A 22,982-nucleotide genomic window follows, 5' to 3' on the forward strand; every position below is an offset into this window, starting at 1 on the left:
TTGCTTTTACCAGAGCTTTTGGGGCCTGGGTTATTTTTGCAGAATTTCCCCAACCAGCCGAGGAATTCTGGATGTTGTACAAACGAATAACGTTTCCAAACTGAAACGTCCTGGCCTCAACAGTCCTGCGGGTAAACGCAATAAGAGGCCTACGGATTACACAACGTTTTGGTATCACCGTAGTCGGAAACAACGTCGCACAATAGTTAATTGTGAGTGTAATCGCGCAAAGTGCTTGCTTGGCCGCCAGGCACGGCAGCTCTTGTCGCCAGATTTCTTCTCAGACGGAGGAGGTGACAATACACGAAAAGTTAGGCTGTTTTTAATGCTACACAAGATTCCTCGCTGGCTTTTCCTGCGAGAGGCAGGCGCGCCCACCGCTGGATAACGTTTCTGGCTAGGATTCCGAGCCGAGGAAACCAAGGAGTGGGCCGTTTGCTATTCGTTGGACTCTAACCGGGAGTGCTGGACTCACGGTGGCTATCAATTTAAAACCGAGACAGCCCAGGCCAACCTCTTTTCTCCCTCACGCCCTCCATGGGGATCATAGAGTTGTTCCCTTTCCGCTTTTCTCTCCTTCCCACGTGACCTTTCTTTGGCCGCCCGGGAAGCTTCGTGCGTCATTTCCCCCTTTCTGTCACGGAAGGAAGCGATTGTAAGGTGCTGCGTAATGGGAACGTTTGCGCATGCGTAGTGGCCTGTGTCTCCGCCGGAGAACTGTGTGCAGTATTATTTGAGCATCCCGAAGAGCCGTCGCGATGCCGGATTATCTGGGCGCAGATCAGCGCAAAACGAAAGAGGAGGAGAAGGAAGATAAGCCGATCCGCGGTGAGCGTTTGACTCAGGGCACCATGAGATAATCAAGGGCCGCCCCTCGGGGGGACAGCAGAGTATTCTAGGTTCCCCCCCCCTTTGAGATATCAGTGCGCATGCTCCGTATGTGGACTTCGTGGTGTTATTTCCTCTCTTTCCTGGTTCCTGGCTTTCTCATTCCCATTTGGTCCTTGCGGGAAGTGGCAACCCAGCCTCTGGCATGTCTTGCCAGAAACGTTTTGAAGGTTCAGGTTGCCGTATCTGGGCTTCTGGCTGGGATAAGCCTGGATTTGCTCCCTCCCTAGGTTCACCTATAACTACAGTTAACGACAACAATAATCATGTGGCACCACATTTCATGCAAATACATAGCAATTCTTTGCTGTGGGCCTTATCCAGCTAAGGTGCTGCATTGAGCTCCCAGAAGCTCCTCATCAAGCCCCCACCTTGCATAATAGACCTGGCAAAGGTTTCTACCCAATGACAGCTGGTGAAGACAGAATAGGGAAGCCTATTTCAGCCTGGAGGGTACTTTCATTTCTGTTTAAATTTAGGAAGCCCTCACGCCAGATGTGGCTATAGAGAGAGGCAAAGTAAAGGCTTCTTTCTCAATGAGCCAACAGTTTTCTGGTATGGGTGGTGAAGAGACGAATCAAGACGTATCAGTGCAGTTTGAAACATCACATTAAATAAGCCATGGAGCAAAGGTTTGTTTAGCTCCTCTCGCTGCAAGTGGGAACAGTTGGGCAATGTGCTCGGGCTCTTCTATGACAATCTGGGATTCCTGAAGATTTAGAATTCTTCAAAATTCAATCCTGTTAAGCAAATGCTTGGGAAACCTATTTAGAGTATGAGTTTATCAGTGTTTGCTATTTCCTATCCAAGGTGGGGCAGCTTTTCAGTTATAACCTTAATTTAAGATGCAAAATGACATGAAATTCATGAGATTTCGCCCTTGAAACAAAGGAATGGTTCTTTTCTCAAACATGAGTATTAGTGTGTGAACTACAGAGCGTAATTTTAAACAAATGATATTTCTTCATGTATTATTAGAGGGTGTTTTGATGTGCTTGTAGCTGTGTTTGCTTCTATATGAGTTTCCCAGAGTTTGATGGTACTTCTTTTAGAGGTTAGGGTTGTAACTGTGTTATATTAATGGTATCTCACTGTGAGACCCAAAACAAACAAAGGTAGTGGCACCTTGATGTTACCTGTTGGGAAGTAGTGCAAAATATATTTGCTTTGCTCAGATGGTCTGTGTTATGTCTCTTTCAGCTTTGGATGAAGGTGACATTGCCTTATTGAAAACCTACGTAAGTACCTCATGTAATTATACCTTGTGGCAAAGCTTCAGAACTCATTACATCAGAACAGTAGGGAAACAGATACATTAATCAAGTTGATGTGTCCAGGGAGGATACTTAGTGATGCCTTTAAATTTAGGGGCATTTATTTAGGCAACAAACACTGTGAACCTGGCAGGATTCCATTATCAGTAAATATACATGGAGGGTGTGTTGCAGAGTTCAATGCTGTAGTGGAAAGACTTTGTTTTAGCTAAAATGACAGAATGTCAAAACAAATTCTATCTTGAAAGATGCAAACCAAAGACCTAAGTATATGGATTCTGAACTGTTTCATAAAAAGATGAAGCATTTGCAGTTTGCTGGGGCATGTTGCTTTTTAAATAAATTTATGTTTTATTTCCAAAGCAAAGAGCTAGGAAAGGCTTCAGATCTCATGAACAAATATGAACATGTAATGCATCAGTTGCTTCTCCCAACAAATTGAGTCTCTAAGTTGTCCAAATTATCGCATGTTCTCTTTTCTAGTAAATCGTATCAGATATCTTGCAGATGTTGCAGCTGAGTCATAGAATATACATTTACCTTATACAGTGGTGCCTCGCTTAACGGGTGCCCCGTTTAATGACGAAATCGCATAGTGATGAAGATTTTGCGATCGCTTTGCGACGGTCTGAATGGGTTTTTTCGCTTTGTGATGATCGGTTCCCTGTTTCGCTTACCGATTATCGCAAAGCGATGATTTTCCCCCAGCTGATTGGTGGTTCCAAAATGGCCACTGGGTTAAAAAAATGGCCGCCCGCTGTGTTTATGGACGGATTCCTTGCTTACCGGGCAGTGAAAATGGCCGCCTTATGGAGTATCTTCGCTTAAAGGTCAGTTTTAAGCCCATAGGAACACATTGAAGGGGTTTCAATGCACTCCTGTGGGCTTTTTAAAATCACATAGCGACGAAATCGCTTAGCAGCGATTTTTGCTGCACCAATTAATGTCGCTATGCGAGGCACCACTGTATATAGAACATGCTGGGTACTGTCCCTGGCATCAACTGCCAACACAGCCTGGAAAGAGCTTTTACCAGATACACTGCAGAACTCCAGTAGGCAGTATCAGGATAGATTGATCAATGTAAAGGTCATATATTCAGAGGGCTAGATCACAGTGTTTAATGTTCTGTTAACATGCCCAGTTTTTTTCTTTTGTTTCCTCAATCATGTAATCTTTTTCAAACAGGGCCAGAGCACATACTCAAGGCAGATCAAGCAAGTAGAAGATGACATTCAGCAGTTACTTAAAAAAATCAATGAACTCACAGGTATGTAATTCTTGTTTCTGTTGGAAGCATGTGCCTTTCACCTACAGATTTGATTAACTGTCTCACTACAGAATTTTGATGGATAAAGTTAGTGTCTTTGACTCAAGAGTTTTATAATGTTGTTGAAGTTCATTTGCTTCCTAGGAAGGGCTCAGAATAAGTATGTTTATTGAACAGAGGATTGTCCTACTTCTGCATGCTTTTGCCTAACATGTTTTTTCCTCTGTATGGCTTGCAAATCTGTCAACTGTTAATGCTGTGTTCACATAGGTGGCAGAATGACTTTTCCTATTTGTTGATGTCTTGTTTTGGTAGCTGCTCTTGTATATCTCTCTGTGTAAGTGCCACAGTTTGGAAAACATACAGTGGCCCTGTTGGCTGGGGGGTTCTAAGAATCATAGTCCAAAAAAGTAATCTTTTGAAATGTTTATCTCTACCCCTGTAGGTATTAAAGAGTCAGACACTGGTTTGGCTCCACCTGCCCTCTGGGATCTGGCTGCAGATAAACAAACGCTTCAAAGTGAGCAACCCCTGCAGGTGGCAAGGTATGCCCACTTTTTCCCCTGGTTGGTCAATATTCACTATATTCATAGTTGATCCATGTTTGGGTCCTTTCCAATATCACATTTAGCATTGTATTACTGCATGTTCCTTGATCCTCCAGGATCCTTGGAGCAACTTACATACTACATAAAACTTATTATGGGTTTGACCCCATCATGGTTGTGTTCACTGGACACTTATGTGTTTCATCAGTCTAATGATACATATCTTAAAACCCATGCATTTGAGATCTGTTGTGGTGGTGTGAAATTGTGAAGTGTTTTTAGATGGATAAGCTGTCTCTTCAGTTGATACTGATATTTTAGATTTCCTGAAGGGAAAACAACATACGGTAGAAGAGGGAGTTCAGAGTTACAGGCAATTGCTCAAGAATAGCAGTAATTTAGTGTCATTGCATACATTCTTAAAGAAAATTGGACCATGAATGAGTGCTATGTTAAACCTTTTTTGTTTGCAAATGCTTGTCTAACTTCTTATTCATCTGGATAGATGCACAAAGATAATCAATGCAGATTCGGAAGATCCCAAGTATATTATCAATGTTAAGCAGTTTGCCAAATTTGTGGTGGACCTGAGTGACCAAGTGGCACCAACTGACATTGAAGAAGGGATGCGAGTTGGGTGAGTTGATATTTACACTTTAGTGACCTTAGATTTTTGAACAGTGTCTGAAGCTAGAGATGGTGGCATTGTGTGTGAGTGTGAGAGACAGAGGGAGGAGGGTGTGTGTAAACACATGAGAGAGAGCATTTAATAAGCCACAAACACACACATATGAGAGAGTGCCTTGAATAAGCTAAGGTAAACAACAGAATCTACCAGTGGAATAAGAAATAAATGCATTAGAGGAGGACAGACTGAGCAAGCCTTCCCTCGGATGGAATTCTGGAGTCAGAATGCTCTGACCAAAAAGGCCTGGTCCTTCCTTTCCAGCGAAAGGGAGACCTCCATTTTGTAGTTGAGGGCTAGGCTAATGCAGAAGGAGGCAGTTCCTCACATATGCTGGTCCTGCGCTTTGGGTTTTATAGGTCATAACCAGCACTTTTTTTGGTCTGGAAACAAATTGGAACCCAATAGAAATCAGGTGTAATTGTTGGACAAGAAAGCTCACTGAGTAGTTTTTGACAGTCCAAGGAAGCAGAAGCACACAGTATGTGGCATAACAGATCTTGTCACTCTTAAAACAGAATGCAAAATATTACGATTAAACATACAAAGCAAATATTGAGATTTTTTTGTAGACTATAATGATTGTAGAAAGCCACTCAGATAAAATTATTTATATTGAACACTTTAGACTACTTGTCATTTCGCAAACACACTCTAATGTAATCCTGGAGTCTAGATTGTAAAATAGTTGTAATCCAGGGGGTGGCCCTGTATCTAGCATCCAGTGGGAAAGCTTAATTGTAGATAAATGTATCGTAAAACTGGAGTTTGGCCTTGTTTTCATTTAGAAAAAATAACCCCTGCTGTTCATTTTGGGACTAAGTGCAATCGTGGGTCGCCATAGTTTAAAATGTCTAGTAAAATCTTCAGACCTCTTCCTCCTTGTACCCTGATGAAGAATTTACATATTTTGTGAATGTATAATTGATCTTAACTCTTGATTTTGGACTTCCTTTTGGAGTACTACTTGGTGGTTGTAAAATGTCTTGTTTCCAGAATGATATAAAGAAGGGAAAGCTAACACCTACACAAGAACTAAAATTAATTATAATGGGGCAGGAAGCCAGGTATCCCCATGGAGTGTGTGTGAAACTGGACAGTGTCCCATTCCAAATCTCTTCCTTCAGCTTGTTCTGTGTTGTCAGCATGACATTATATTCCAACGTGCAGATGCAAATGGTTTGTGTTTATAAAATGCAACTAAAATAATGATGTAGAGAGTTATTTCTTTGATCAAAGGAATGCTTTTTGAGGGGCATATTATTAAATTGGTTTGATTTGTCAACTTCTTTCTGCAGAGTTGATAGGAACAAGTACCAGATCCATATCCCTCTGCCTCCAAAGATTGACCCAACTGTTACCATGATGCAGGTGAGGCTCTCACTATCTTTCTTTACATTTTAATCTTTCTAATTAGTCTTCCTCACTGCTGCTTCTTAAACTTCTTCCATGACACTGTAACACTTAAAATTGCAAATAACAAAGGTGTGCACTTAACCTGTTCCATACTCCAGGTGGAGGAGAAACCTGATGTCACTTACAGCGATGTTGGAGGTTGCAAAGAGCAGATTGAGAAGCTCAGAGAAGTGGTAGAAACACCCTTGCTTCATGTAAGTGTTGTATAAATAGTGAGCTTGATGTGGATATTGTGTTATGGTTTGTCAAGGCAGATACTGTACTCTAAGAACCTGATTTCCCCCTCTCCCCCCCCCATAGTCATAATATTGTTGAATATATTTTCAAATTACTAAGACTGAAGGCGGTGTATTGATTATTTTATGAGGAACTTTTGAGTTTCTTCCTTTTGTCAGAATGATCTTCATGACCTTCATAATACAGCATTTTTTTCTGACCACAGCCTGGGTGAGGAACATTTGGCCCTCCAAAGTCTTTGAATTGCTATGTGAACGTTCTTTACCATTGGCTGTGCAGACAGGGTCTTATAGGGGTCAGGATTCAAAATATCTGGCAGACCATCCCAACTCTACGAGCTGCCAAACAGGCCATTACTACTGTGGCCTTCTGCTGTTGTTTATCCTTTTAGAGTTTGGTCTCCATAATATCATCTTGTAACTTATGTTGACTAGCTTCTGCTGAAGGGTCAGGAAAATTTACATTCTACATTTGACTGGCTGGCTGGCTTCCATTGGCTAAGAGCCACGAGCAAGGTGGAGCATTGGTGACCAATTTCAGTTTTGACATCTACCTCTTGTCTGTTTTGATGTCCATCTGATATCCTTATGCCAAAAGCCTTTTTTCCTCACCCTTTGGTTCCTACTTTTTGTGAGGCTGCTTCTGAAATAAGGCCGGGGCAAGGAGTAGTAACACCAGCACAGGGCTGGCCTCCACTGGCAGCAGTCTTCCCCCTTCCTCCAAGAGGCCAGAAGGGAATGTTTGAGTACTTAAGGCAGGGATGGGGAGCAGTGGAGGCAACTGTTTTATGACTTCCTCTATTTTGCCTGCAGTGCTGAAGCTTCAGTAATTTCCTCTTGGCTTTGGACCAATTTGCTTGTTACCACTTTATTACAATACATTCTTTCTGCCCTGGCTTCTGTCATCCTCTGGGTTTGTATGCTACTTTTATTTAAAATGGAAAAATGTCCTTGTAGCACACAAAACCACTAGGCACTGCTAGGCACTGATTTCTTGAACAATTTCCTGCAAGGCCCTTGCAGGACCCAGTGTTGGAGTGAAGGCAGATAGTTGCCACACTTTTAATTTCTGCTTATAAACCTTCTGAAATAATTTTTCTCCCTTCCCACCACAGCCGGAGCGCTTTGTCAATCTTGGGATAGAACCTCCTAAAGGAGTACTTCTGTTTGGTCCTCCTGGGACAGGGAAAACCCTCTGTGCTCGCGCTGTTGCTAACAGGACTGATGCTTGCTTCATCCGAGTAATTGGATCTGAGCTGGTGCAGAAATATGTGGGAGAGGTAATGAATGAACATATGGCACACTTAATGCTTCTGTATTAGAAAAGAGCAAGAATTTTCATGGCCCCGGGTGGTAAGAACTGTTTCCAAATACCTGATGTCTTCATTGTTGCTTTTATGTGGAAGTTTTACTCTACAAATTGCATGCTTTGTGTGTAGCTTCTTTTAATAGCCCTTTGATGCAAGACTAACTGTTGTACACTATGACTGAAACATGGACTCGAGTACATATTTCTTCAGGTCGCTCCCATGTGCCCAGCATTTGTGGATAGTTACATTCATTATGTACCTACATTATGTAGGTTGGCCATGAGAGATTTTTTGATCTGCACTATCCCCTCTTTGCATGGATTTGTAGTGGTCAAACCTAATAATATGTGAAAGAGCTGAAGTGATTTCACGTGACTATGTATTTGTGGTCCTGCTGATCTCTTGGCTCTACTAGTCATTGGGAAACTTCAATAATAGCTTTTAAAAAGTAAGTCAAATGGCAGTTGACTTGTTTGAAACAAAACTTGATCCTTCCTGTTTCTTTTTTTTTTTTAAATAGGGTGCTCGAATGGTTCGGGAACTCTTTGAAATGGCCAGGACAAAGAAAGCTTGCCTGATCTTTTTTGATGAAATCGATGCTATTGGAGGTTGGTATTAGCATGCATGTACTTCTTTTTTTCAGTACTTTGCAAAGGGACAGGGAAGCAGTGTCATCCTTGATCCATTATTAGCAATAGAAGGAAAGTAGTTCACTTTTTGTAATATCACAGCTTTCTTGTAAATGTTTATTTTCCTTCTTCAAAATTCAATATCTTGAATTAGTTTGATACCTTTAGCTACAATTATGGCTGGACAAGTAGTTATAATGACATCTTCCAGGTGATCTTTCCTGTCTGAGGCAGAATCAACAAGTTATCTCAGGCTTTCTTCCCGTTCTCTCTTTCTAGGAGCTCGCTTTGATGATGGAGCTGGAGGAGACAATGAGGTCCAGCGTACTATGTTGGAATTGATCAATCAGCTTGATGGTTTTGATCCACGAGGCAATATTAAGGTCCTGATGGCAACTAACAGACCTGATACTCTGGACCCTGCATTGATGAGGCCTGGAAGACTGGATAGGAAGATTGAGTTTAGTCTACCAGATCTGGAGGTTAGAATTGTTTTGATACCAGACAAAGTCAATAATAGCACCTTTATTAAAACTACTAATATATAATGGTTGAAATCCCGTTGCTTAGCGTAGTAAGTCACAAATAGAGCATGTCCATTAAATCAGTGGGATTTGGTGAGTCAGCTCAAGTCTGTAGGCCTACCCTAGTTGTATACTAAGCAACAGGATTTCCGCTGATATGTTCCTATTTTTCGGTGGCTCTGAGTCTGGTGACAAATGCCAGTGTTAGCTAAACAAGTAGATAAAAATTCCTGTAAAGCTTGAATTGAACATATGTATTGAGATGCAAGTTTTTATGGGGGTAGAATTAATTTCATTAGCCATTCAATCCGATGAAGTATTAGATGGGAATTTTGCAATTAAGGACTCATTTATGACCCACTTTCAGAACGTCATTATTAAGAGTCATCATGATAAAAAGCTGCCTCAAGTGAGTATGCTGACCAAACTATGACTTGTCTTATCAATGTGAGACCATGTTAGCCTAGCCAGAGGAAGAGTTTGTCACAGTTTTTCCCTCCCTGCTGAATGGAGTTGTTGGCTGTTGTCCTTCTTCCTTTCCTGTTAGCTCAAACATAAGGTGACTAGGCTATAAAGGTCCTTCTTTGTCTGGTTAGACTTTAACCCCTTTGTGGAGAGGAGAAGCATCCTTGTTGCGTGTCTGCTTCCTTCCCTGAAAAGAGAAAACGCAGCTGGACTGTGTGAGTCATCCACCATATTAGAGCATGAGTAGGCTACTACAGCCAGATAGACTTTTTCTGTCACATAAATAGTTTGGTTTCTTCCTTAGCATTACTGTACTTCTGATTGGTGGGATATGATTAGAGAAGACACCCCCAATTAAGGCAAATGACATGAACAGTGGGCCCCCAAAATTTCTACAGTTACTGTGTTTGTTTCAAAGATGACACAAAATCTTCTCTGAACTTTGCTTTACTCAGAGGGACTATAGTGTACTCTTGTAGGAAAATATACTGTCCCAATGGAAGAGGTGGCTGTATTTGTCTTGGCAGCAAAGCAACAGTCTTTTGGTACCTATTTGGAAGAAGTTTTTTGTAGACTGTTGTCCATCTCTTTGGATGTGGTAGTTTATTTCACAGCAGGTTTGGGCAAGGCAGTCTCTCTTCACACACTCCTTCCGATATTAACTTGTCCAGACATAATCTCATTTGTTGAGAAGTAGCTTCAACCTACTGGCACAGTGTGCCTTCTTTCTGTGCAGTGGCAGGAAGGCATGTCCACAGAAATGAGAGCACGAAACAATGATTAAGGCTCCTATCTGCTTTGTGCCATTGCTATAAGTAGCCAAGTGGTGGAGGCAGCAAAGCAGTGTGGCTGTGGACTGGTGCTGGGAACTCAATAGCATCTGGAGGAATACAGATTTTTGATGCTGCTCCTTACTGTCGAAATCTGTGGTGGCTGAGCAAGCAGCTGATCTCTAATTTCATCACTTACACATTTTAAAGATAACCTCTCATAATTCTCTGTTTCTCTTTTTAGGGAAGAACTCACATTTTCAAAATACATGCCCGTTCAATGAGTGTTGAAAGAGATATACGATTTGAATTGCTGGCTCGACTCTGTCCTAACAGCACTGGTAAGTAAATCTGAGACCTCTTGCCCGTTTGGCTCCCTTGTCCTTGTGTTGAGACGACAATTGCTTCGGATGGCTTTCAAATACATTATTTTTCCTTACAGGTGCTGAAATTCGAAGTGTGTGTACAGAGGCAGGTATGTTTGCCATTAGAGCAAGGCGAAAAATTGCCACCGAAAAGGACTTCCTGGAAGCTGTGAATAAAGTCATCAAGTCTTATGCAAAGTTCAGTGCGACTCCTCGATACATGACTTACAACTGAACCTGGACATCACAGAGTCTCTTCACCTTACGATAAACCTTGTGTTAAGTAGTAGCCAGAGTAATAGTTTGTTTGTGTGATATAAACTGGCTGGACAAGTTTAGAAATAAATGGAACATTCCAACTTACATGGTGATATTTGTGTGTTCAGCTTTATTATATCCAACAAGTGATGGTGAACTGAGTCTGATTATTTGTGAATTTATACTATTTGCTGGCCTTCCATGAATACTTCTGACATTAAATGCATTTTTTTATCTTTGGTGAACCTCCATCTTATACTGTAAGCTGTGCATGCTACACAACTTTGAGAGTAAAATCATGAAGTTCCACACCTCAGATACAGCAACAGCTGCTGAACATAACTGTTTCCTCTATTAGACTGATAGCTAGTATTGATCACCTAGGGTTGGATTGAGGAGCCAACATTGTCAGGCCTCACAATTTTAGCCACATTGTACATGAGTTGTGGAAATGCCTAGTATCTTCCTCTTGGTAAGGATTCCCCCCCCCCCCCCCCCGGTATTGCAGAGGTCCACATCAGAAGTCAGTTGCTTTCCGTGGATCAGGGCACAAGTGTTAAAGGGCATTATAGGGCTCATTGGTGTTGTCATTTTACAGGATGATGCCTGCTCCTGGAGAAATAATAAGAGTCAAGGAGAAAGAAGGAAAAAAGCACTTTGTATGTTTTATGTGACTGTTACCCCATGGCCCCTGCTTGTTTCACCAAACCCAAAGCTCATGAAGGGATCCCAACACGCCCTTTAACACGCTGCCACCAGTTGATCTCTTTATCAACCTATATTTCCTATGAAAGATGGGGGTCCATTCAGTACTGAACTTTTAAACAGAAAGTTTAAACAGATTTATTGATTACAAAAGTTGTTTTAGGACTAGTTCTTAAGCACATTCTTAGTTACACAAAGCTTCAGTATTTTATTTTAGCCTCTTCTATCTTAATACAGGTCACACTTTGACTAATCACTCCTTAAACACTCTCTGCTTCAAACTCCCAAACTCTTTCTCAAGCCAGAGAAAGTACAGGGAGGGGTGAGGCAGAGTCTAGAGAATTCAGTCAGAGAGACAGAGAAGAGAGAATTAACTTAGTTGGACAATTAGTAGTTTTGGCTACCCTTTTTATCCTTATGTGCCCTGGCTTCCTTCTAGTCTGTACTATTCAATTACTCCACATATAAAGTTGTTCACTTTATCCTTCTATGCCACTGAATTATCATTCTTGTATTTTAAAACTGTTCCTTAGTGGGTTTTCTTTTCCCCTTAAGATTTTTTTTCCATTCCATTGGAACACTTCGTTACTGTGAACCCACTGATTCCTCCTTTATACATGTGGGCTGAGCCACATTTGGCATAATTCTTTTGACTCAACTGCTTTTATGTAACATTGTAAAGAAGTTTCTTAAAGTTTACAGATGTGTTACCCTGCCTATAATCTTAAGACTTTTATTAACACTTTTATTTTCTGTTATTTTTCAAAAGCATGAAATCAGTTTGTATTTCCTGAAGTAAAACAGAAATGACTACTTTTGTGCCCTAAGAAAATGCTTAGCTTCTTTTGTTCTGATGATACTGGCTAGGAAGCCAGTGTGTTTATTAAGGAATAGATATTTTCAAATCACTTTGATTGGTGAAATTGACACTTCTGTGCTGATACTGTCATTACTCTTTTGAGATTTAATAGATTTTATCTGCACCATTCCAACCATCAAAACACATTTAATCCCTGTAATTTTAGACGCCAGCATTTGTATACATGATGCCTTTTCAGTGCAAAGTCTTGACAGATTTCTGTGCTGAAAAACTTAGAAGTGTGAAAAAAATGTGCAACTTTTTGCCAAGTCAAGTGTTGAACAGGATTATGTCCTAGTGGAGAACTTTTATGTTAAGAATTTGTAAGGAGGTGTATTGCAGGTATAGGAAGGTGTTTACTGCATACCTAGGCCAGTAGAGACCAGCCAAAAGACAGCCTCCAAAGATAGTACGTAACTACAGTATATAGAAAACACACAAAGGGCCATAAAATGAGTAATTTAAATTGGTATTCCTTTGAACGTCTTTTTCCATTCCTTTTCTCAGGATGTTCCTTTTCATGTTCCTTCAGGAAGGAGCCTGAGTATTTTATTTTTTATCATATGCTTGGGGAAGGTGAGTCTCTCTGCACTTCTCAGACAATGGCTGTCTTCCAATGATTCACTGAGAGACACTATATACTGGAGATTGTTATACATACAAATTCATTGCCTATCTTTATATAATTGCTAAATATATGGTTAGATTTCAAAGTTGCAATGAGGGCGATATCCACATCCCTACCCATATTAGCAAAACTTACACTTTAGCTGTAAATTTGAGTTGGGTTGTTGAGAACAGTGTGTTAGCAATCAAAAGATGAAAGGAGAAAATATCAAGATGACAGATGGCACCACCACAAGAATTCAGGATATAACTTCACAATGGCTTTTTATTTTGGATTTTTACATTATTGGCAGTTCTGGAAAGAAACATTTGCCTATAAAAAGCAACAAGGGTTATGCTTTAAGCAGGAAGTAAGCAAAATATATTTTACGTGGACATAAAGAGGACAGCCGAAATTCAAGTTACAAAAGGTATCAAAATATCACCTGTGTGCACACTATTCTGGGTAAATCCAGAAATTTGTGTCTCTTGCAAAACTTCAGTATTCTCAGAAATGAAATGAGAAACAGGAGGGTGGAGAGAGGAATACTTTGTCCTTTTCTGCAACAGAACAAAGCTGCATCCATAGAAATAAAACGTGAACTGAATGATGAAATTTCTCTCGTGATCAAAGGCCAGAGTGAAAGCCAGGAATATGAAGGAGCCCTCATACTGAAAGCTTTGTTTTGTTTTTAAAGTGTATACACAATTCGATCAATCTTTTTCGTATTTCTGAGTTGGTTAGCTGCAAGCCAGCATTACGTATTCTTGAACATTGCACAAGATGGAAGATTTTTTTTAAAAAAAATACTAGGTACTGATATCCTACTTATTTCAGCTAGAAAACTACGACCACATGCCTAGCTATGCCACTAAATACACATACTTCATTTTAACAAGTTCATTTATGTTCATAGCTCATAAGGCTACACTCTTGCAAAAACATACCTAAGAGTAAGCACTCCTGAACAAGCTGGTATGTGCTGCCAATTCTGAAGGCATTGGATTGCACTGGCTATGCAACTCTGTTCTAGTTAATGGAATGAAATTTGCTTTGAAGCTAGTTGCCTTAGGGGTAAAGTACAAGTAATTGCTTCTTTGCCATTTCCACATAATATTTGGTAATCAGTATGCACAGAAGGTAGCTTTATGCTATTTCAGTGATATATTTGTTGATTTCTGAGAACAAGATTAAATGACTCTGTAAAATTAATTTTTCAAAATGCAGGAAAGACAACAAACAAAACCAGTGATCTTTCTCTGCATGTTCACAGAGTTACAGCCAGTTGGAGTTTAGAATGTGCACAGGTGCCGATTCAACTAGCCTGGCTACTCTATTGGTTCCTTTTGCCCACTTCCAGCTGACTAGAAGTCCACTTGGTAAGTGCAACATTGCTCTTACGATACACGTAGCAACTTTTCTTATGGGAAAATTATCTATTACAGTTGTTTAGTAAATATTAGTTCTTAGACAAAAGAGCTCACAATTAAGGTCATATAGAAAACCTACAAAATGGTGCTTTCATGCTTTTTTAAGTAGTCATGTGATAAAAACCCCGGATGTCTGCACAGCAGATCTTTAACTTAACTGAGCAACAAAAAGGTGTTCTTTCTGATTTCAGGAGCCACTATATAAAATCTCACAACGTATGAAATTCTTTGAGGACCATTGGTTAGGTGCTCTCCAAGTATGCTGGACTTCAGCTCCTCACATCCCCCAACCAGTCTGCCAAGGGATTCTGGGAGGCTGTTTTCTACACAGCTGAAGGGCACCAGGCCACAGAAGGTGGCTTTAAGATACTGGTATAGTGCATTCCCACAGCAGTTGTTGTCAGACCATCTGCCATTCCCAAAGAAGCATATGAAGTATAATCAAGAGAGGGTCAGGATCAATCTGGTAATACCTGGCTCAAAATGTCCTCTATTCTTTCCAGTAATGTACAATGCTATATATATATATATATTTAAGAGAGTGCACTATCATCTGCTGGCACGTTTCTAAACAACAAAAAAGTAAAGTTCAAAATGTTCTTCGGTGCTTGCAAGAAAATACATACTGTTTCTGTTTTATACAAACACTAGCACACCAATCCAGGCTACATCCAAATTCCTTTAAAAAGCACACGCTCCAAAAACATTAAGGCCTCAAATTCCTCAGATATTGTTCGGCAGAAGGCAAGCTGTCTCACAATTGTTGTCACATACCCGTAAGAATGGCAAGTCTTAAGCTCTGTGTCATCTGTGCAAATGAAACTAAACAGGAGGAGCCCTTGGAAGTCAATGGATACATCCCCATAGAGTTTATTTAGACGGCATCTAAAGATGTGTGTAAGGCACGAGGCCCTTTCAATTGGCTGGTGAGTACAGCATCATGAACACTGGGGAAGAACAAGTCATTTAAGGATGCTTGGTCAAAGAAGTGTAGCTTAGTAAGGTTGTCCATAACAGATTCTGGGTGAGAAAGAAAAAGAAGAGCTTTGTCAGGGTACATAGCTGATAATCCAGAAACTTTAACTGCAAGGGCTTATATTTTCTTGTCTGAATCTAAGGATTTTACAGACACTGAAGGTCACATCCACCCATGTATCCGAAGCATATAGATTTTGGTCACATTCAGAGCTTTCAGTAAAGGTGGTATCACTATTTTTACTTTACCAAACACAAGTTTCCCAGTGGACTGGTATGCCCAAGTCTGCCTTTCACACATACACTGTAGAGGCAGAACTACCTTCCCTAACTCATGTCCTTCAGATGACTGGACTTCATCACCCATGATTCTTCAATACTGGTCAGCTTAGCTGTGGCTGATGGGAAATGGAGTCCACCTGAATAAGACTGATCTAGAAAATTGCTCTTATGACAAAAATGGTAGATGTACAATGGCCAACCCATGCTTTCCCAACCCTTAAGACTTACCATTGCAGCCAGTTATATACACTGAAATACCAATTTCTTCATACTCTTTTATGATCTACAACAGTCAGAAATGAAATTGCAGTTAATGTTCCTGTATACAATAAATCTCTGCTATCAGAATACAAAACACAAGTAAACATTGTTAGATGCCATGTTAAAGTTAAGCAGTCCTGCAGGAAACAGCAGGGCTCTACAAATAAATAAATAAAGGGAAAATATTGCACACAAATGCCTCAAGGAACACATCAAGCAGGAAGCTCCCTTGCACAAACCTTATGGAAAAATGTGAGCTACGCAGGAGACCTTCTTGTTATCTGAGGCCTATTAACCTTGTACCTACAAATAAGGAACATTGTCTTCTAGGGCTGCTTTAAATACCATCATACCAAAACAAATACCACATACCAAAACATTTCCCTACTCTGATCTTGCCCTACTCTCTGATCTTGCCCTACTCTGATCTTGCCCTACTCTGATCTTGTGGGCAAGATCAGAGTAGGGAAATGTTTTAGATTGAAACTCTCAGAACGCTCACTGCTTGGAGGATTCTGAGAACTGTAGTCCAAAAAAGTAATAATTCCAAGCTCCGTGCAAAAGGTACCAGTAGGGTGTGATATATAAGTACAAGAACAGGTACTACATACTGTTTTGAGGGCCTTTGCACCGACGGAATCCACGAAGTTCACAGGTGAGAAATCCAGAACAATTGAGTGAATAGTAGTCACTGGCTCCATAAAATGTTCAAGTTCATCAGGAGAAGAGTCCTGCATAGCTGCCTCTGCTGCTGAGAATTTCCCATTGAGGGACAATTCATCATTCATCACTTCATGTTTCACAGTATTTTCCATCTCATTAGTCTTTAACCAAGAATAGACAAATACAAGACTTAAGTGCATGCTCTTTTGTTTTGGGCAGGAGAACAGATTTTTACATATATTTTAGCCCAGCCTATGAAATGTCACTTTTTCTAAATCCACATGTGTTTTCCATAAAGGGAACATAGAAGGGTTGGTTGGTTCTGTGTAAATACTTACCCAGAGATTTTTCACATCAACATTTCCTCAACTGTGTGCAACAGGAGTGTAATTATCTGCTTTACTATCTAATCCTAGGCATGTCTACTTAGGAGTTAGGTTTCAAGTGATTTCTAATGGCGTTTACTGCCAAGTATATGAGTATAGGATTGCAGCCTACTCCTCTCAACATCATTTTTGATATTTGTGTCCGATTGATTATTTTGAGGTGGAAAAAATCATCAATATCCATATAATCAAATGTAGATTTATGAATGGACCCTCCATGTAGTAAAACATAGAAAATATTATTTATATTATTAATAAACTATGCTTATTATTTATAACTTGGGGGTGTGAAAACTTGTAATCTTTCTGCATAGGGTGATTTTCAAAATATCGTGACAACTATTCTACCTAGGGTCTTTTCCAGCTCTGCGGTTCAAAGGTTATTATTATTATCACCTCAAAAGGAGCTGTCTGAATTAGCCCCTAGATCAGTGGTTCTTAACCTTTGTTACTCAGATGCTTTTGCACTGCAACTCCCAGAAACCCGTCAGCACAGCTGGTGGTGAATGCTTCTGGGAGTTGCAGTCCAAAACTCCTGAGTAACCCAAGGTTAAGAACCAGTGCCCTAGATTATTCTTATTCCAGAATAAACTTGTACAGAATGTACTTCCCCAACAACTGAAGCTAGTGTAGGATTCCAGGATTTGAATACTCTTTGTTTTCAAATGCTTTACTTGAACATACAAAACATCTTTTGAGAAAAGTGGCAGGAAGAAGGATAATAATAAACATACCTAGTACTGATAGAACAGTTCTTTTTTCCCCACTAGGGGGAAGTATCCTTAAGCAAACAAACTAAGAGTCAGCTTTGATATACAGTGGTGCCTTGCTAGACAATGTTAATCCGTTCCATTGAAATAGCTCTATTGTGAAAACATCATCTAGCGAAAAGTGTTTCCCCACTGGAATGCACTGAAACCCGTTTAATGCATTCCAATGGGGGGAAATAGTCGTCGTCCAGCAAAAATAGCCCATAGGGAAGCCATTTTGCGAAGTGCCGATCGGCTGTTTAAATCACTGTCTTGCGAAGCATTAGTCCCGAAAACACCTGTTTTGCGAAGATCGCCCACAGGGAAGCCATTTTGTGAAGCCGCCGATCAGCTGTAAAAATCGTTGTCTTGTGAAAAAACGGTCTGCAAAGCACAGACCAAATCAGCGAAATCCCCCATAGGAAAAACCGTTTTACGAATCGCTATAGCGATCGCAAAAAGTCAACGTCTAGCAAGAAAACCATTTTGCGGGGTAATCGTCTTGTGAGGTACCACTGTATATCTTGGGTCCCCAGATGTTCTTGGACTGCAACTCCTAGAAGCCCTTGTCAGCAGAGTTAGTGGTGAAGGCTTCTGGGAATTGCAGTCCAAGAACATCTGGGGACTCAAGATTGGGAACCACTACTCTAAAGGAAGGCTCTCTCCATATATTGCTGGTCGGTAATCCCCAATAATCTAACCAGTCTAGCAAGTGGTAACAGAGTCACAGTTCAACATCCGGAGACATGTACTTTGCCCACCCGTGATCCAACGTATGTCTAGGATGTCACCCAAAATGGCTACAGATAACAGGAACTATGTCAAGTCAAAATGTTGCTCATGTCCTGTTTCTCTTTTTCAGAGAACAAAAAATTTTCTACCACACAAAACACAGATCTCTATTTTCATCTTTCAGTGATGTCTCTGAATATATCTAATATAGTCAGCCATAAAACCAGGAGTATCAGTGGCAGTTCCTTCAAACACTAGCTCATAGTACTGGAAGCTAGTCTCAGAAAAACAGGCCCCTCCTTCTTGTGAGAAGCTCCTGCCCAAGGCTGTTTACTGTTAACTGTTTGAAGCCCCTGTTTGATGGCTTGTTTGATTGCCCCACGTTGGGCGCCACATGTAGGTGATCACGGAGCAAAAGGAAAACTAATGATGGGGGTGATCACAGAACAATAGGAAGGCAATTGCAAAGAAGTTGACAAGTAGATGTCCGAGCCAGCGGAGTCACAAGGAGAACTCTATTTATTAACATAGCAAGGGTTACATCGTATGTTGTGAGAATTCAGATAGGATACTGGTTACCTAATCGCCACTACGATTGGCCGGAGAAAGCCTTTGAAGCTATGCCCTAACTCTAAGGAAAAAGGCACAATGAGTAGGTTACCTCGCCCGCTGGCAGCTGCTCCTTCTCTGCCAGGAGAGTTTGCTCATCACTGAAAACAGATAACAGCTAAGGGCCTTAGGCAGGAGCTTCCCACACATTCTATTGGTCTCCTGAATGAATCTCCCTTCTTTTTTCTCCCACTGGCCAAAGGAGACACTAATACTAATTTTAGCCTGGTTAATGCTAATCTGGGTTCTGTTTTAAACTGTTGCTTCAGATTTATTTTGGGTTGAAAACCTGATCAGCATGACGCACATGTTTCTACTGGTGCAGCTGCAGTGAGGAAGAATTAATGTTTGAGAGGGGTGTACACACATTCTTAAGGCTAGTTCTCAATGTTTTAATCACATTTAAGCAGGAGCCAGAGTCTTACCATTTTTAAGACTGCTTTCTTTTTGTGCTCATGCAAGTGCTTCAATTCCTTGGCATGCTTTTTCTGTGCTTTCTTCCTTGCTGTCAATACTGCACAAGGATCTATACCAGTCTATAACAGAAAGAAAGGCAAACTCAAAATCCTGCTGCTTAATGTAAGCCAAAGTGTAACTTTTGGTCAGTTCAACCCTGGTAAACAAATTGTCCCAGCCACAGTTCTCAGGGGCGCTTGCACAGGCCCCAAGAATCACAGAGGGGACACTTTGTTTACCAGGGAACAATGGGTCCAAAGTTATGATTTGGCTTCTGCTGAGTAATACGATTTCATTCATCTTGTAAAAGATATTTTGGACATGTCAAAGTTTTGGCTGTATTGAATGTGTTAACCTTTATGGTGATGCAGGACTCTTTCTCTGACTTATAAAAGTTCACTGCTCAACAATACTATATACATAAATTGCTAAATTGGAGAATTAATCAACTAACAAAGCATAATTTTAATGGAACGATAATTTAGGACAGAAAGGGGGAGGTATGGAGGTAGTAGGAAGTAGAGGTTTTGATTGATTAACAGAACCTATCATACCTAACCAAATTAAAATATGGAAGTTAAAGGAATATTGGATGTATAAATATCTTACATCAGTCTACCGCAATATGCCATAAGGAAATTCTGCACTCAGATAAGAAAGGTGTCAAATTAGGTTTTCTATGTGAATGATACCTCAACATTACCTTGAGTAAGATGCTACATTTAAATGATTCCATAATTAATCCATTAGTCATTATAAAGTGAGACCAGCAGGAGCAAACTGGTTAAACACTCTATTGTTGGTTTAAAGCTAAAACACATGATCAACAGACTCACACAGTGTATCTACTGCTGGGTTGTGACACTTCAAAAAGCAGGTGGCAAAACAGAATGTCTGTATGTTCTTCTTAAAAAACAACCAAAAACCTTGCAAGTACAAAAAAATAACAGATAGAACAAAATGGTAATTTATATACATATTCAAATCATGCATATAAAATGGGGGAAACATGCAATACCCACTATCACCGCCTGGATTAATTCAGTAGAGATATATTATACAGGTTCATTTCTGAAATTTGGCTAAGTGTTTTACAGTATATAGTTTTACATGCTTATACAGAAGTAAACACCATTTAATTCAGTGAGATATACACTAGTTGAATATACATAGGATTATAGTCTTTGATGAATTTTTGAATAGGATAAAAAATGTAAGGCAGATAGTGCTTCTTACCTTTTTCTTCAGTGCGTTAATATATGATTCGCTGTTAGCAAAATAGAGTGATGTATTTGCCTGAAATATTTTTATTCCGGGACCTTCTTTGACCTAAAGCATGAAAAAAAAAAGTATAATATTTAAGCACTTCTTCCTCAATGTATTTACAATGGAGCTTGACACCCATCCATATATCAAGAGTGAAACCAAAGTTTGGTTGCTAAAGCAACCCAAAAAGTATGTTCTAAGTCCCACTTACAAAAAAAAGTAAGGTGCTGTGGGAGAGGTGGAGGGAAAAGGGGGTCGTAGAGGCTAGAGCAGTTGTCCCCAACCTTGGGCCTCCAGAGGTTCTTGGACTTCAACTCCCAGAAATCCTGGCCAGCAGAGGTGGTGGTGAATGCTTCTGGGAGTTGTAGTCCAAGAACATCTGGAGACCCAAGGTTGGGGACCACTGGGCGAGAGCACTTGCAGCCAACCCCACTTCCAAGGGCAGCATACAGTCCATGAACTGCCTGTTCTCATCCACCATTCTGGAATCACTGTCTTTGTAGATCAGCAAACAACCTTTCCATAAAAACCTACCCCAAGTGAAGGCTGATATCCATTCAGGAGCCACTTTAAAACAGACTTCACATTTGTAAGGTGGTTAAGAGCTGACAATACAAACACCATACAACTACAGCTTCATACAGGGAGGCATTCATCTAAACAAGCAAGCAGATGCCTCCCACACATCAGTTTAGGCCATTTCTCTCTGTTGAGCAAGTAAAAATGCTTTCAATGAATAAGGGCAGACAGAAAAAAAACCTTCCCATTTTTAAAAGTTGTCACAGATTACTAGCTCATAAATATGTATTTTGCTTTGTAACCACCTTGACTTCCTCTCTGCAATAGTCAGACTGCCCCTGGATTTAGAGACTGAACCTGGGTCTTGCCACACAGCATTATGAGGAATTAGAATTGGCCTGAACCACTCTAAGATGCAGGTGAAATAGACCAAATGCTTTTTATCGCATAATAGTCTCTCAGCAGAAAAACTCCGGCACTTCCTTAAGAAAGAGTCTAACTCAGCTGACTCTCTCTGGAAAATTTTCCTACCAGGAAAGCATTCAGAAACCTGATGGTCTCTAGGTAGCCCTTTCTGAAGTGGTGTAGCCGTTTCTGAAATTTCAGGATTCCGTCTCTACTTTCTGCGTAATCTACAGAGCATTACTGAAGCATGTTAGGAAGCCAGTTCACATTTTTGCCATTACTGACAACCTGCATCTCTCTCTTGCCCTCTCTCTATTTTGCCCCACTCCCCATTGCCTTCTGACCTCAAAATGTGGCTTATGGTTTTCCTTATTTTTCCTCTTTGTTGCTTATTCAGACTGCTCTCCTAAATATTACTACCCACGCCTCTCCCTCTGGTAGGCCTAAAGTGATAGGAATGGACTGTTTAGGGGAAAGCCATGACAATATCCTAGAATTTACAATCAAGGCTTTGTTACGGATTCTTCCTACTACAGCCAAAGGATGCACAATGCTTGCCTTGTTTCTCAAAGAATATTAAATCTTTTTACACTCCTTTACCTCTTCATACTCTTCCACATCACAGTAAATGTCTGTACCAGGAATCTGGCCGAGGATTCTGTACTGTGGACTGAAGAGAAATAATAATCACATTGATAGATAACAAGATAAATCTGTATTACAGGCACCTATTAGGGTTTGAATTTTACCTCTTTTGAAGGTTCCCAAGCCCTGATGACTGATCATTATCTAAAATGTAGTGGCACTCAACATGTGAGTGGAAAATTAAGGGGACTGTGGTGGGAGAGGAAAGACGTGAGGAGAAACTAGTGGAAGTAATGAGATCACAAGGGCTACAAAGAGCAAAATATTGCACAGATTGCAGCTAAAGAGAGAAAGGAGCAGAACTTTGATGGCAAAGTAAAAGGAAGAAAGGGAGAAATTCCACCTGGAAAGAGCAAGGAAAACGTATGCATCTCAGTGCCTAGTATATCCTGGGAATGACAGCTGGAATCAAACAGACATCCTAAGATTCTCCTCTTCTTAAGGGTATTCACACACAGCATTTAATATTTGAGTCACTGTTTATCAAAAAGGGAGGATCAGATGGTGGTATGGCTAATAATTTAAGCTGTTACAAAACTAAGTCATACGCTGTTGCTGAACTGGAAGCCTACATAATAGGAAAACATATTATATTTCAGAGAAATCAAAAAAATAAAGTGCGTTGCTAAGTTCTACAGTAAGCTGAGCAGAACACTAGATTTTACAGCCAGGTCACCATTTTAGGGTGAACATAGTTTGGAGTCTAATGTCAAGATGCATCTAAACACACAGTCTTTCTATAGTGTTTCCACATTGAGCATAGAGAAAGTGTTGTATTTTTTTATTTCTCACTAC

The 22,982-nt window shown here is 40.4% G+C and overlaps 2 protein-coding genes across 6 annotated transcripts in view; one reads left to right on the forward strand and one right to left on the reverse strand.

The window, feature by feature from the left end:
• The first annotated feature begins 412 nt into the window (after positions 1–412).
• PSMC2 (proteasome 26S subunit, ATPase 2) lies at positions 413–10,746 on the forward strand. The gene is made up of 12 exons (XM_020789988.3): positions 413–828; positions 2,089–2,126; positions 3,351–3,432; positions 3,878–3,977; positions 4,486–4,617; positions 5,964–6,036; positions 6,180–6,275; positions 7,433–7,597; positions 8,148–8,235; positions 8,536–8,738; positions 10,260–10,356; positions 10,458–10,746. The coding sequence occupies exons 1-12, from the start codon at positions 759–761 to the stop codon at positions 10,613–10,615; spliced, it is 1,302 nt and encodes a 433-aa protein (XP_020645647.1). The 5' UTR covers positions 413–758; the 3' UTR covers positions 10,616–10,746.
• Positions 10,747–13,067: 2,321 nt separating this feature from the next.
• The window catches only part of SLC26A5 (solute carrier family 26 member 5), a 47,850-nt gene continuing 37,935 nt past the window's right edge, over positions 13,068–22,982 (reverse strand). For all 5 annotated transcript variants that reach the window (XR_012087462.2, XM_073000694.2, XM_073000697.2 and 2 more), the window contains 6 exons: positions 22,143–22,212; positions 20,589–20,681; positions 19,322–19,432; positions 16,369–16,581; positions 15,725–15,779; positions 13,068–15,259 (listed from right to left, as the gene is read on the reverse strand). Coding sequence is in view for 4 of the 5 variants with exons in the window: in XM_073000694.2 (XP_072856795.2) it covers positions 15,114–15,259; positions 15,725–15,779; positions 16,369–16,581; positions 19,322–19,432; positions 20,589–20,681; positions 22,143–22,212 (688 nt within the window). In the remaining variant the exon portion in view is untranslated. The remainder of the gene's footprint in view (positions 15,260–15,724; positions 15,780–16,368; positions 16,582–19,321; positions 19,433–20,588; positions 20,682–22,142; positions 22,213–22,982) is intronic.

Source organism: Pogona vitticeps, chromosome 5 (assembly GCF_051106095.1).
Source record: "Pogona vitticeps strain Pit_001003342236 chromosome 5, PviZW2.1, whole genome shotgun sequence".
NCBI classification, from domain to species: Eukaryota; Metazoa; Chordata; class Lepidosauria; order Squamata; family Agamidae; genus Pogona; species Pogona vitticeps.

Excerpts from the sequence above, each read along its gene's own strand:
- PSMC2 (XM_020789988.3), top strand. The coding sequence starts at position 759 with ATGCCGGATTATCTGGGCGCAGATCAGCGCAAAACGAAAGAGGAGGAG. Across the intron at positions 829-2,088 it reads GGAAGATAAGCCGATCCGCG|CTTTGGATGAAGGTGACATT; the intron begins GTGAGCGTTTGA and ends TGTCTCTTTCAG. Across the intron at positions 8,236-8,535 it reads TGAAATCGATGCTATTGGAG|GAGCTCGCTTTGATGATGGA; the intron begins GTTGGTATTAGC and ends CTCTCTTTCTAG.